A 15106-nucleotide genomic window follows, 5' to 3' on the forward strand; every position below is an offset into this window, starting at 1 on the left:
GGGGTTTTTTTTGCAACTGATGCATATTTACCGCGCCTTTCCAGACGTTCAGCATGGGCTAAAATTCAAACTCACTGATCTCGGCGATCATCTGGTCAGTGACGTCACGGACATACGCTGCTATGTACTACTGAAGATAAGCTACGCCCTTAAACTTGGTTTCCAAGGCAACCTACATACCCAGTGTATTCATTGATCAGCATATCCATGAGCATCGCGCATGCGTTGTCTGAAACCTCAAGTCGTTCAGACGACAACGATTATTTAGACATTATTCACGATAATTAAAATGATATCAAAAACCACATACCCTTTTCTGCAAAAACACTACATGCCAAGGCAATGAAAAAGAGAACTCTGACAGTATGTCGCTGTGATTATTTCAGTTTGCCAAAAGTGATTCCTTCAAAACTTCAGAAACATTTTTAAAAGTTTGTTTATTTTATAATATAAGTTTACACTTCACATGCATTCCTTCCATTCATACACAGAGAAACACTCCTCGATGTAACATGAATACATCTGATTTGTAGGAGTCAAGATTTGAACAGTGAAAGTAGAGAATTGAGTTGAAAATCATGGATATATCCATTGGTTAGCTGTCAAGGCTATGACTTCTCAATCCCACGTTATCGAAATTGAACACAAATTGATTGATCACAGGCGTCGACTTTTTATTAAACTCCGAACGGATAAGATCTAATTATTTCCACATTTTGCCTCTACATTAATCTATATCTCGTACCCTTACCCACAAATTATCGTCTATTCATAAAGCAACAAGTCTTGTATGCTTGCATGTTTTATTTTCATTTTCTATCTGGATCAAATTCAAACGAGATACATTCGAAAAAAATTAAGACTTTCTTTGGTAATTGACTTTTTTGGATCATTACTTCACTTGTCTTTAACTTGTCGTCATGGTAACAATAATAACAAATTAAGAGAATTATACGCCAACTTTCTCGTAAACAATGTTATGGTAATGATACTAGCAATAATGCAATTATGCTAATAATAGTAGCAATAGTGCAACTGATGTTGAGCATATCCACCAGTGTTATAGGGGGCAAAACCAACGACGTCATCCTCGTTCAAGATGTTCTCATTGTCCCACAGAAACCATTCTTCACTGACAGACATGCCGTTCACAGCCTGGCAGTTTGCGGAACGTTTAATCAAGACAAATGGCACTTCTTTTGGTAGATAGAGTGGATCATTGGGACTACCATCTTCGCGACAACAGTAGTAGATCAACGTGTTTCTGTCGTATGTTCCATCGGGTAAGGTGCCGCCCAGAGCATTGCCTTGTGGAAGATCATCTTCATCGTCCCACAAAACGTAACCAGCTGCAAAGCCTGCAATTAAAGTAGTAGTAGTAGTAGTAGTAGTAGTAGTAGTAGTAGTAGTAGTAGTAGTAGTAGTAGTAGTAGTAGTTGTTGTTGTTGTTGTTGTTGTTGTTGCAATTGCTGTTTGTTGTTTTCAAAATGAACATTTTTTCGTATTTAAGCCCCTGATCACATTAAATACAAACAATATACAAGGTGATTTAATATGAATAACAAAAGGCACAACACCAAGTGCAACTTAATGAGTAGCAGTGGTGTGGGGAGGTCTAAGAAAGTAAGGAGTCATGCAACTGATACAGTGGTGTTTCATCTACAGTATGAGGGCGCTCTCTCTTTAACCATGAATCAGTCCCATAATGGAACGCCAATGTATCATCAGACATGTTCAGCCTCCAAAGTCTGAGCTGTCAGCATGTTTGAGAGCGCTTTCAATTTACCCGCTGTCAATAACATCATCTCCATTATTCTGTACATTGGATGTTGGTCAAACCTAAGAACAATTGTCACAGCCACAGCTGTAGTTCAATGAGACTCTATCAATACACTTGATGGGGCATTTTTGAGAAACACTTACTTGACAAAGGATATATGATGTACATAAACTGGATGTAGATATTCCATGGAATTATGACTGCACTATCAATGATAAATTATAAATATCCTAGATTGCAGTAACTTTTACCTTGTGTTGCCATGGCTACTCACCTTGAGGACACAACCCCGTTTTGTAGATACAATATTCACCAGGTCCCCACACCCAGTCTTCTGTTGCTACTATTTCTTGTGTCTTCATGCAGAAATTCTGTTGTGAGTCGGTATTAGTGTAAGGTCCCTCCAGGTTGTACGGAGAACTCCACTGGTTACCAAGACCGTCGTTTTCGTTGTCTTGGAAACGCCAACCACTCTCATAGGCAAAGCCAACACTGTTTGGACATCCATCCAGAGGCGTTGGAAGGCCGTATCCTCCTTTGGGCCATGTGATTGGAGTTTGTACGATAGGATCTAAAACAAAGTGTTTGCATAGAATTACAATCGGGCGGCCATCAGAAGTGGTAGACGTTTTTAAACTTTATATTTTGCCGGTAAATAAGTGTTGGTCTAAATATCAGTTGATCATTTTAACAATCATAAATAAGATGAAATCTCTTCTTATGGAGAAATATTTGAAGAAGCCAAATGCATGCATGCATTGTTCCAATCTTAAGCAGTCATATCTATTCCGTTACTGGGATATCCCCCCCCCCCCCCACCACACACACACACACACACTCAGGTAAGGAAATGTCCATACTGGAGTCTAACTCACTTGTCATCTAGTCTGACGTCATCAACTTCAAAACAGGACAACTGTAGTCATCCAAAGGTGAAGTCATATATTGACTGTTGAGTGGTTCACTTGAAATATATCTGTTCTACCCACATCGCACTCATACTTAAACTATATTTAAAGTCGTCGGCACATGTCAAAACAGTCTGTAAGAGTGTCTTCTATTGTGTTACAATTGCTTCTGGTCACATTCAATGTTAAATCATCGTTTACACTATCTCCACTAAAATTTCTTCCTTCTCTAGTGATAAGATTGATTTTTTTATGTTGACAGAATGTCATAACTACGGCAATGTATCAAATAAGAAAGAGGGTAAGTATTTTAAGAAGTAAGACACAGTTACAAGTCCCGGAAATGATGAACGTGGATTTGTTAGCCGGGCAAATATGAAATAACCGGTCCAATAATTAATACAATTCGAGGCAAATAATTTACCAGGTCCGAGAATAAAACAGAAAATGACAATACAAAAGTGTCTTCTTGAACCACTGCTAAGTGCTGGTACTAGGTGTCTGGAATGGGTAAGTGTACCCTGCTAATATAATGCTATAACCGCCAAGGTTCACAAAAAATGACAAATTTCGTGAAATTAGGCAAAAACTATCAAATTACTGTTGTATGATAAAGCAATGAATGATTTCACTCATAATATTGGGAATTGATTTGTCATACTTTGCTATTATCTATTATATCATACCAGTATATGAACGCGCAAATGCAGCGATCTGATTGGTCGAGACGAGAAAAGAACCGTGGTATATTGGCGATATACCACGGCTGGCACACGCGCGAGCTCTCGGCAAGAGCCAAAATCCTTTTTTGGCGTTCTATGCAAGAATTTCAATATACTGTTATGATATAATAGCAATAAATTCACACCAGCGATGGTATACCATGAGATTTTGACCAGTTCACTTCATATATGCACGAGCGATAGCGAGTGCATATATGAAGTGAACTGGTCAAAATCTCGTGGTATACCATCGCTGGGTGTGCTTTATTGCTTAAACATAGAATTTCTTAAATGATGCAAGGATCAGGATAAATATATCGCTAGCCAGTGAGAGGATAATAAACTATACTCACTTGAGGGTGATGCAAGTCCTTTGTATTGTGCATAATTATTCAAAGCTGTACTCATGAAACCTTGTCTTGCTGACAAGTCTGCTAGATCTTCCAGCTGACACAAACTGTCGGTGACGTAGAAACAGAATCTGCGCCAATAGCTGATACCAAGGGCGTCTGATATCGGCATGATGACAAGTCCAACAGGTTCAGTCATGTCGCCATTGCCTCCTGTTTCCATGACAGCCTTTTCGTCACCAAATTCAGTTTCCTCATCCATATTGTTTATAAATGCGTCCATGTCAACCAGTAAGGAGGAATTGTGCGAACCGTAGGTCCACCTTCACTGACGCACATTGGACACTGAAGAATTAGTGACAGAAAAAATATAAGCTACCGAATCTGTTGCCCTCATTGTGTGTGAGACATATCCAAGACACTTTCATTAGGGAGCGTTCAGTTATTAAGGCCGGGGTGGGCCGGCAAAATCCAGGGGGGTCACCTTAAATTTGAAAACTGCAAAGGGGGAGGGTCATGTATTTTTCAAACAGCTCAGAGGGGGTCACTTAAGTTTCATAAGTATCCGTCCCGTCAAAAAACAGTTTCAGTGTTCAGAAATATTCTGGGAGATAAAAATGATTCGCTGCATGATTTCATTCTCTGAAGTCATTTAACTGTAAATCTGAACAAAAGCATAATCATCTGTCACATGAACATCTTGCCCTGGCAATTCTGAGGCTTGTCTTATTGTAAATTGAGCTCACTGAGGGCAATGTACAATTCCTATTACTTACATATTAGAGATATAGCAAGTTTTGTCAGGGAAATTACTAAACAGTTACCTGTAGACTACTGGTACCATGGAAAGTGAAATGATACTTTTAGGTGAAATTCTAATATAAATATTGTTGTCAACATCTGAACTTTCAAATACCCTGTTTAAATCAAGTTCATATGTATCAATTGTCAAACACCTATAAAAGCACAAATTAATTTAGTTTAGCATTGTAAAAATGTTATTCATATTCTACTCATAGACTCCAATGAATAGTGAATCAACATTTCGGTGAAATTAAAAAATCCAATTTCTTGCACAGATATCAACCTTTAAGCATTCTAGTCTAACCAAGTACTTTATAATGAATTATCAAATGTCTATACATACACAGATTAAGATAGTTTTGTATTGGGAAAAAATTATTCATAGTTTTCTTATAGACTACCATGTATAGTGAATCAACATTATCAACAGCTAATTATCAATTTAATCCAAATATCAAAATTTTGTACACACACGCTTGCGCAAAAATATTGCAATCCACCTGTAATTTCTATCCAATCCCTTTGAGGGGTAATGTCAAAATTATAGCAAGTCAGAAGGGGAAATTTGAACATAAACACCTTGTGAGTTTGTAAGGGGGTCATTTGAAAAAATCTGAGATTTTTTTTTGATTCTATCGCCCCCCCCCTCCAGAGGTGTTTGTGTGTGCAGCTTTACGCAAGCAAAATGGGGGGGGGGTCATGAAATTTTTGTCATCTTAAAAGGGGGTCATCAATTTTTTGGTGCAATGGGTAGGGGGGGTTCACTTATTTTGACTGATGCGCAGGAAGAATTTGCCGGCCCACCCCCGGCCATAATAACTGAACGCTCCCTTAGGTTGGCCGAGTTGAAACTCTCGCTGGTGACAGCAATATTGCTAAAAACCTTTGATTTATTTTTTGCCGATACGAAATCTTTAATTTCATATTTTTCTTGTGTTTGCACTTTTTCTCGGGTGCAAAGATGGAGTGTGTCTTGATGACGTATGAGACAGACAATGATGACGCATGAGACAGACAATGATGACGTATGAGACAGACAATGATGACGATATTGCAATGACTTACCTCCTTCTGTGCGTAAGAAACAAAATTGGGTCGTTCATCCATGTATCTTTTTGTAACACGTGATCCATACGTCACTTCAATTACGACATGCTGTAAAGACAAAAACGATATAAGTGTCATTTATTAAATGTCATATATCATATTCAGTGTCATTACAGTGTACACGAATTAACAGGATATGTTCATTTTATGAAAAAAGATTGGTCTGTGTTGCCGCTGTCATGTGGTGTGACGTCGTATCTGACCATCTATATTGCCTGAATTGCTTAATTTTATTTAGTTTCATGAAGCATGGTGTGACGTCATTTCACCTCATCCTCGTATCGTTTTGTCGTCATCATAACATAGTAATCCATAGCAGTAATCGTCACAAGACTGAACTGTGACCTCGTTTACCAATCAGGCCATGCATCAATTCATGGAATTATTGACAACGACGCTCGTAAGTCAGCTATGTTGTATTTGAGGTCATGCTGATAAAAAGGACATAACCTTTCATCAGCCTCATTATGGCTAAAGGGTTGGACAAGTTATTGTATGTTGTTGTCGATGTTGGGGAGCAGTGTAATGTATGCAAACACGAAGCTGATCACAGGAATGGGGCAGACAGGAAATACAGGCAGGAGAAACAAATATTAACGATCAAAATCAATTTATTCATTTATAGAATGTATATCTGCAGGAATACCTATCATTATCGTGCTTTTAGAATGTTGGACATTACCCTATCATATTGGTATCACATTGGTAGGATGTATCTACACAATTTATGACCGAGGGAAGCCGTTTGATATTTATAATTTATTTATACACGAACATTAATTCTTTGTTTATTTCTGTTGTTTTCAATTAGCGATCGTTTTTAAGTAACTCACTGTGCCCCAGTCGTCAATGAAATCCATGTAAACCTCTTCGTCATAAGTCCTCGGTAAGGAGCAGACGGCGCTGGCAAATGCATCGGACAGTGGAAATTCCTCACTTGAAGCATCTTCAGTACGATAACGTGTGTAACCACATTTGTCCTCCTGTACGTCATCGTAAGTGACCAATCCCTGGTTGTTGTTAGTCTCGTCAATGTAGCCGTATCCTACAGACAATGTGTAGAGTGGTTGCTTTGCAGTTATCAGGCAAATCCTGTCACGTGACATTTATGGCTTTGTTTATGAAAATATAAATGTAAACCTTAGGACTCTATAGGCTTGTTGGTCACGGTGAACCGTTACTTGTGGTGAATGTTTTTGTAATGTGACATAGCACAATATTCGATACATCGACATTCTATAATGCATATTTACAATATGTTACCATTCACTTTCCTGCATGGTGTATACCAACCAAGCTGTAGGCTTTGGAGATTAGTTTTTTACGTTGAATGTTCGATTATCGACCTAATCATGACCAAGGTCAACTATACGTCGTGCTGGGTTCTCCCCCAGAGCATCTGGCCTTTCAAAGATATCTAACTTGTTAGAAATGTTATCTTTGTCTGACAAAGAAACTACGAACAAATCAAAATAGCTCAACAGCAGTTTAGATTAGAATGTATGTACCATCAAATACTCTTCAAGGCAAGAACGGACAATGAGGTCAAGAAAAATAAAAAAGGTTTGTTTCTCATCCTCGCTCGCGTCAATTCAGACCCGCAGCGTCAACTTTTTTTCTGTTCATAAGCAAATAAAATGAAAAAAACGCAAAAATACACGATTGCATAACACAGTGCTGTATAAAACAGGTTAAACAAAATAGCTGACACTGACATTCCATTCAGAACTATACACATATGTCACTGTTATACTAAGCTGTCAAAACTGTGCACTAAATGTCAAACCACAGAATTGCACAAAAATACTAAAGCAACACTGCTGTGCATTTATCTCTGCGTGCATTCCTATGTTGTTTTCATGTTTTTGCGCGTTCTGTTGGTTGAAGAATAAAAAAATATTGAGAAGAAAAAAATCGCATCACTGCATCATTTTTGCAATATGTCTAGGATGAGAAACAAACTTTTTATTTTTCTTGGCCTAAGGTACTAGATGGCGAAAAGTCAGAACGAAATACGTTGCAATATTAATACTGGTGTTGATACGATGACGATACAGTCTAATTACAACAAAACCGAGTATCATTTGCTCATACAGCATTTGTTCAGTGAAATTATTTAGTCGGTTGTGACGTCACAATAACAGAAATATTACTATTCTTACCTTCACTCTGTACAAAGTTGAATCCGTCGACTCCAGAGGATGCTGTATAAACGAAAGAAATGCACTTGATGAAGCAAACGAAAATTTTATCTTAGATAGGATCTCCATCTCATTAAAACCACTTCATTCTTTCTTTGTGACGTAATAATTTATAACGGGTCACGATAACTGAGCAATGTTTATGGCGGATAGTTTGGTTTCGGCCTAAAGCTCTTTCTAAGCTAAGTTATGATCCAAGATCATCAAATACATTTATCGGAATCAATCTTACAACGATGCTCATACGAAGTTAAAAATAAATTGTTAGGATAATGACATTTCTGAAGAGTACATCTCTCCAGCTCAGAAAATCACCATGAAATTTTACAGCGTTCATATCAGTGATCGAGAACGTTGTAACTGTTTCTCGTTCTGACAATAGCCTCATGCGCTTCTGTTTCTCTCATTTTAGTAACTGCGTCGATTCATTTGCATCAAATTGTCTCTTGATGACGTCTATCTTCTTAAAGAAAGATGTATCGTACCTGAAGTTACAACGTATTGACTTAATTGTTCTTGATATCTGTCAGTTCCTTCCGAAGCATCGTTGAAAATAGTAGTGTTACAACCTCCTGGGAAGTAAGTCTCAGCTTGGTCAGGATTCACACCATCGTTATCGTATGTCAGCAAAAACACAACACGTGTTCCTAACAGTCCTGGATCCAATCCACCTCCAAAGCCAAGCCGACCTTTAGAAAAAATGCATTCCTTTGTGAGTTTTCTTGCTAGCTTCGATAGAAACCAATGCATTATAATATAACGTGTATCAATTTGATATACTTGGTCTTGTGATGGTGCATCAAGTCATATTTTTGAACAATTTATATTTCCTGGATATTAAATTATCACACGAGTAAGCATTGCAAGTAAGCACTTACAAGGATCACAAAAATGTGAAATCATTTCTCTGAAAACATCAAGATATTGAGAGAGTAACAAGAGTGTAGTTGGAAGAATATCTGAAGATTTCTTTAAGGTAGTATGCGTCTCGAAAGTGAAAGACTTCTTCTGCTCAAACTTTTCTTCATGAAACTTTCAACCATTATCTTATCGAGTCAAGGAGAAAAATCAAAGTGCAGACTTTTTAACGAAAGAAACAAATTGCTCAACTTTTAGCGATATTTAAAAATAAAAAATGGCCGCCAACCCTGTGTTAACTGCATGGTGAAAAATACATTATATACATGATATACTGAGACGGTGAAAATTTTATCTTTCTCCAAGAGCAGTAAAATAATCACCAACAAGTGGTAGATTAGAAAGGAATTGTAGAAATTTTGAATCGAAATATCTGTCCCCGGGGCGCGTTCTACCTTAGCTTTAAAATCATTGGATACTAACTTACCTTCTGGGTTACCTTGTATAGCATTATAGCCTACTCCAAGGTAATTGGTTGCTTCAGGCAGTTGCGCCCTCACGCGCCACAACAGAACAAGGAATGCTAGATACCGGAGCATCCTTTACGTGCAAAATAGCGAAACAAAGTTGTAACGAGAATACCGAAAGTAGTTAAATGCAGTGATGTGCGTGACATGAAGAGATTAATAACGTGAAATCTATGTATGTCAATCATTCAATTAAAACATCTATCTGTGAATGAACATGAAAACCATGATGCTGCGTTTTTTCAAGCCCTTGATGACGTCACAAAGGTTAGGTCAATCGGCATCCGTAAGTTGGAGACTATTGCTAATAATACACTCTGTTAGGATTAGCTTTCAACAAATGAACATAAACAGAAATTGAATAAACATTTTCAAAGTGATTTTCCATTTCTAGTTTACATGGAGATGTATTTTAAAGATAAGGTAATTACACAAACACGGAGTCGGGCACACATCAACGTGACCACAGACAACTATGGAAATACACAAACACGGAGTTAGTTACACATTGACGTGACCACAGACAAATATGGAAATACACGAAATAGAAAACAAATACCATCGCCTGCTTTTTAGATTGGACATCAAATGACAACATATTTTATAAAAGATATCTCACTTCCGTTGTCACAACAATTAAAGGTCTGACTAAAAGTACTCGTCACTGTGTATAGCCAGTTCCCGACCGTTAACGCGGGAAATAATTTTTCAAGTTGTATAAACCGAATAAGCGACATCTTTGAAATTCGCACTTGCAGACCTTTGCACTTTTGTAGAAATTTAAATTTCAAAAAGATCTAAATTTGACTATGTCAAAAGTTCATTTTTACAAAAGATAAGTCTACTTACTTGTTGAAACGTCTTGATAAAAAATGAAACTCGTCTGTCGATACTTGGTCTCAAGTGATTATAACATTTCACTATCACCCAACTTTCCCAAATTATTTAAATTGTGACGTCACATGCCTCATTCTGATTCGCTGTCAACTTATCGTTTTATCACGCGTGGGAAAACGCCTCGGCGTGACTCTATATTGTACAGTCAGTATCACTAACTGCTGTTCATGACGTACACTGCAGCAATATCGGGTGTGTATTCATTGTTACAATCACGGTGAACTCCAAACAGCGATGCTCAATTGGGAAAAAAAAGTTGAAATACAGTAACAGAGGGTGTCATACCTGTTTCATTCTACGATGCCATGTCAATTCGTCAGATAAATGAAGATATTTATAAAGGACATTCAGGACAATTTAAATGCTTTATCATAAAATACTACATAATGACATTTTATTATCAGACAAATAATAAATGTCTATTCACAGAGACTCTGTCTCCGGCTGTGATGTTTTTCATATCATTAGAATTATCATCAACTGAGTCAGAAGTAAAATAAAACCATTTACCACAACGGTTGTTTGTTAATTCGGGAAAGTTGCATGAGAAGCCGATAACAGACATATATAAACTTTCATCAAAGGTTAAATACAGTTTGTTTTATTTATTTATTTGTTTATTTATTTATCTATCTAAAATTTATTTTGTTTATTTATTTGTTTATTTGTTTATTTTTGGGAGAAGAACAAGAAACTGTGTGTTTCAAACAGAACAAAATGAATTAAACATACTTCAATTTTACAGGAGCTGTAACGAAATACCGTGTACCAAAATTCTAGCAGAGCTGTGGATGTCGATGTTCTTCACAGATAAATTATTATTATCACCTTTGTGTCAATATCAAGTGATTGATTGCTGTCATATCTTACAGCTTGCCGCTTTTTATCAAGCATATTTGATTCACTGGCGATTTTGTGGGTCGATATTAGTGTCTCAATAACATTATCAGCAAAAAGCTGTCATCCACAACTGGTTAAATTTCATGTTAGTTATATGACTGTCATCATCAGCTTCCATTTCTCATAAACTGTTCGATAAGACAAGATTGTCATTTGATACGGTAAAGTTGTCATGTGACGTAGTGTTTGTACGACCTGACTCAACGCCCTTCTCACAGGACATGCACAAATTAACCCACCTTATTTTAATCATATCGTCCATAAGAACGCCAAACGTCTGACAGTGGAGAGACGGTCACATTAACTTAAAGATTAGTTTAGTCGCTGAAATCAGAGTCGTTGCCATGAAAACAGCAACCAGAATGACTGCCAATTGGTTAAGCTTATGGATCACTTTTCCATATGTACACGGCAAAAAATATTTATAAATGCCATAATTCTCGGCAAAAAACAAGTGTGACATATTCGACACGGTTTGTAACATTTCTGAACGACGCCGCTACGGATGGAGTTGAAAATTTCAGGTTTGTGGAATAGAGTAGCGCTGGCTGGGATATATCGCAGTTGAAAAATCTTTGTCAACTTCCCGACGCAATGACAGAAAATGTCGCAATAGATTTTATGACGTCAAGAATGTTAACACGGCAGGTCGATATGGACCATTTAAAGTACAGATGACATCTCAGTCTCGCCCTTAATGATAATTTATTTTAAGTTTGACCTGTGAAAGTCTGAAGACATTACATCAACCACATAATGTCAGCATACATAGGGGTGTGGATATAATAGCTGATATTGACCTGACAGCATAAACAAACACCGTTCGCTGAAATAACGTTTAATTTAAATACATGAATCCATTTATTTCTCTAGTTAATTTCCTGGGGGTCTGTAGTGAGTGCCTTGGTTTCGACTGTATTGTACTGATACTTGCCAAGGCTTACAGACCTAAGCAAGCTGAGGACCTCGCTTAGAAAAGTTAGTTTATTGAGAAGTCAAACTGTAAGATGGATCATGAACGTTGCCAAGGAGATGTGTTGCTGAAGACCAAATGAACGGGCGTGTGGGTATAGATAAACTTTTCATCACTAGTCATTAGATCTCGCGAGACTTCAACAATCCATGTACCTTTGAGTTTCAGGATTGTGGTATCTAAGTTTCATTAACGGTAGTGGCTCCTTTCTAATCTGTGGCTCCACGACTTAAAATTCCTAACCACTGTGACATTCAACAATCTTCCACTGTGAACAGGTTCAAGCATAAATCAAATACTCATTTTTACTGACTCAATTCAACAGCGCCTCCTAGAACAACATGGATTATAGATTTGGCGCTACAAATATTTTTAATTGTTTGTTTGGTCTTCAATCGTCAATTCCGAACAATCAGGAAAGATCTTCTGGTGTAATTGGAGATGTCTTTTACATAAAACTCAATCGGCTTTTATGCACGACTGTGTAATATTCTGCTGTGAAAATTAACAATTCGTGTATGAGGTATATTTGATTCTCAATGATTCAAACAATACGTATCCGTTTGTCTTGTTTTGTCATTCAAATTGTCTCTAATTGACCTTGACAAAACCTTTTTACACCATGACTTTCACTGTGAGTGATACCACTTCAATCATTGATTTCTGAGCGAATGTTTAGGAGGGAGAGGGAGAGAAATAGAAACAGACTTCAAAAGTAGTTGTTCACAAGTACAGATGATTGATGACATACATCAAGAGTTTACGGCTTGTTCGACGCTCGACATGTGTTCGTAATCTTTATCGAAATGTAAGCTAACTCCTCCGTAAGTTTAAGTATACAAAACAATTTATGAAGGAATTGGGAAAAAACTGTCCCTATTTTCTCCTCCAATTCATAATTTCTTATAAAGTCAGATAACTAGGGTTTCTATGCAGACAACTACATACTCCGCTCTTTACATAGGGTTGTTTGTTGGGTGTTTGTTTGTTCCACCGGCTCGTCTGACACACTCTCACACACTCATCTCAGCTTTTAAACCAGGAACACCAATATGCAGCGGTAGTTTCAGTCAACTAATAGATGTGTTAATAGATGGATTTGTTATTGATTTTTATTGATAAGTACGCTCTCCAAATATTTTACACATTCATAGGTGAACACGTGATGACTGACTAATGTACGATTACGTTTTCTAGAAGTGACAGTTATTTCAAGGTTTTCTGTAACATTTAGCTATGAAGAGATTTGGAATTGAAAAATCCTTTTGTCAAAAAATGCCAGAGAATTTTCATAGAAGCAGTGTATTCATTAGTAATCACAGACATCACAGTGTTTTGTTTTCAGTAGTAATAGCAATAATGTACGCGTACATCATCGTTCCCGCCATCTTCCAGAGGATGAAATCCACCCTTGTCAGTCGCTGGGAAGACATCTTCACAATCCCAATAGAACCATTGATGACTGACAGACATTCCATACACGTTAGGGCAGCTTTGGGTACGTTTGATCAGGACGAATGGCCAGTCTGTCGGGAAATACATCAGTTTGTTTGCCGGTCCGTCCTGACGGCAACAGTAGTAAATGAGTGTGTTACTGTCGTACGTACCGTCCGGTAATGTACCACCTTTATCGTTCGCGTTGAAAGCGTCCTCGTCGTCCCAGTATATCCAACCACTTGAAAAACCTAGAACACAGAGAATACGAAAGATATCAGCTTTGATCAGAAAAATGATATCTACTAGAGGGAACTGATAAAAACAAAACTTTCATTATTTATTCGACACGTGGATCAGCGTATAATTAGTTCACGTAAACCTGTGAATGTATATCTCAACTATATTAGTACGAAGTAAATTTATCATGTTGGCGTTGAACATGAGTATTTGCGGCAAAAAACTCGTCACAAAATTTGATGAATTATCGCACGAAGAGTAGGGTGGGGCAGTGGGTCCTAGTACGTCGGAACTGTCAGGTCACTTTGTCTGCTGTCAGTATTGAAAGGTCAAAGGCCATCGAAAAACGGGGAATCAAATCTACTGGGCCTGTGTATGTACATTGAGTTTTGTAATTGCAACTGTTGAATAACGGCTACTGTCTTATCAACTATGAAACAGTCGTTTTTTACGATGAGGTTACCCACGCTTGATTGTTCTCGTATGGTATGTAACATATTGGCCGTACATATGTGAGGACGATATCTAATATATCATGTATATAGCTAGAATGCGCCTCGGAATTTTACGATATCCTTGAGTTTACGACTTGTGTGGGCTTATTTTTAAGCTCATAGAGTAACTAACGATTTTACCGGTTTATTTTTGTAGAACTCGAAAAATGTATTTTCACTGATGAAGTAAACAAAGGTTGGTGGCCATTTTGAATTTCAAATGTCCGTAAATATCTGCCAATTAGTTTCTGAAGAACCACATTTTGCAAGCCGAGCCCTCAGTGTTTTTAATTCTTGGTTTCGAAAGGGAATGATTCAAAGTTTGAGCAAAAGTCTGTATTTCAATTTCGAGGCAAGAATTACTATGAGGATGGTCAGGTATGGAAGTGGTGATGTATGTGTCAATAATGATCATGGAAAGAAAGAAACTCAAGAATTCATTGTGAGAAATTTCCAGGACAATACCTGATGGACAGTTTCCTTTCTTGAAGATGCAATACTCCCCACTTGTCCATTTCCAATCGTACGATGTGCCTTGGGTTGTTGTTTTCATACAGAAATTCTGATGCATGTCAGTTCTAGTGTAGGGTCCCATCAAGTCATATGGATTAGACCATGCATTGCTGGCTCCAATGTCTTCTGTATCGTGTTTACGCCATCCAGAATACCAACTGAATCCAGAGGAAAATGGACAACCATAGTTTGGTTTTGGAAGACCGTATGTGCCGCTTGGCCACGTGATTGGAGTTTGCACCGATGGATCTGAAAATAATAAGAATTTTCATCGATTCGTCCGAGTCAAAACAAATGTGATACGTCTACGGATTCAAGTTGAGCTGCATGACACCGATAAGTGTTCTAAAACGATGATATGCCTACGGATTAAGCTGCATGACACCGATAATGATACG

General features: G+C 37.6%; 2 protein-coding genes across 3 annotated transcripts in view; both read right to left on the reverse strand.

The window, feature by feature from the left end:
• Positions 1-420: 420 nt before the first annotated feature.
• Positions 421-10196, reverse strand: LOC139142181 (perforin-like protein 1). Of its 2 annotated transcripts, XM_070712044.1 has the most exons (9): positions 10107-10196; positions 9218-9330; positions 8358-8561; positions 7834-7875; positions 6505-6716; positions 5630-5719; positions 3764-4105; positions 2055-2351; positions 421-1358 (listed from the first exon to the last, which is right to left on the reverse strand). In XM_070712044.1, the coding sequence occupies exons 2-7, from the start codon at positions 9327-9329 to the stop codon at positions 4028-4030; spliced, it is 738 nt and encodes a 245-aa protein (XP_070568145.1). In that variant the 5' UTR covers position 9330; positions 10107-10196; the 3' UTR covers positions 421-1358; positions 2055-2351; positions 3764-4027. The 2 variants fall into 2 exon arrangements, with proteins under 2 accessions (XP_070568145.1, XP_070568137.1); XM_070712036.1 differs by lacking the exons at positions 5630-5719; positions 6505-6716; positions 7834-7875; ... (1 more) ...; positions 9218-9330; positions 10107-10196 and having other exon boundaries at positions 3764-4042.
• Positions 10197-13121: 2925 nt separating this feature from the next.
• Positions 13122-15106, reverse strand: part of LOC139142198 (uncharacterized) — an 11535-nt gene continuing 9550 nt past the window's right edge. The window contains exons 6-7 of the mRNA XM_070712057.1: positions 14661-14957; positions 13122-13712 (exon numbers count right to left, since the gene is read on the reverse strand). Of these exons, the coding sequence (XP_070568158.1) occupies positions 13369-13712; positions 14661-14957 (641 nt within the window). The 3' untranslated portion in view covers positions 13122-13368. The remainder of the gene's footprint in view (positions 13713-14660; positions 14958-15106) is intronic.

The sequence above is a fragment of the Ptychodera flava genome, chromosome 1, assembly GCF_041260155.1.
Source record: "Ptychodera flava strain L36383 chromosome 1, AS_Pfla_20210202, whole genome shotgun sequence".
Classification (NCBI taxonomy): domain Eukaryota; kingdom Metazoa; phylum Hemichordata; class Enteropneusta; family Ptychoderidae; genus Ptychodera; species Ptychodera flava.

Bases quoted from the DNA above. Each gene is read 5' to 3' on its own strand.
- LOC139142181 (XM_070712036.1), bottom strand. From the start codon at position 4,022: ATGGATGAGGAAACTGAATTTGGTGACGAAAAGGCTGTCATGGAAACA. The intron at 2,352-3,763 runs GTGAGTATAGTT...ACTTTGTTTTAG, and splicing joins AGGACTTGCATCACCCTCAA to ATCCTATCGTACAAACTCCA. The intron at 1,359-2,054 runs GTGAGTAGCCAT...CTTTAATTGCAG, and splicing joins AACGGGGTTGTGTCCTCAAG to GCTTTGCAGCTGGTTACGTT.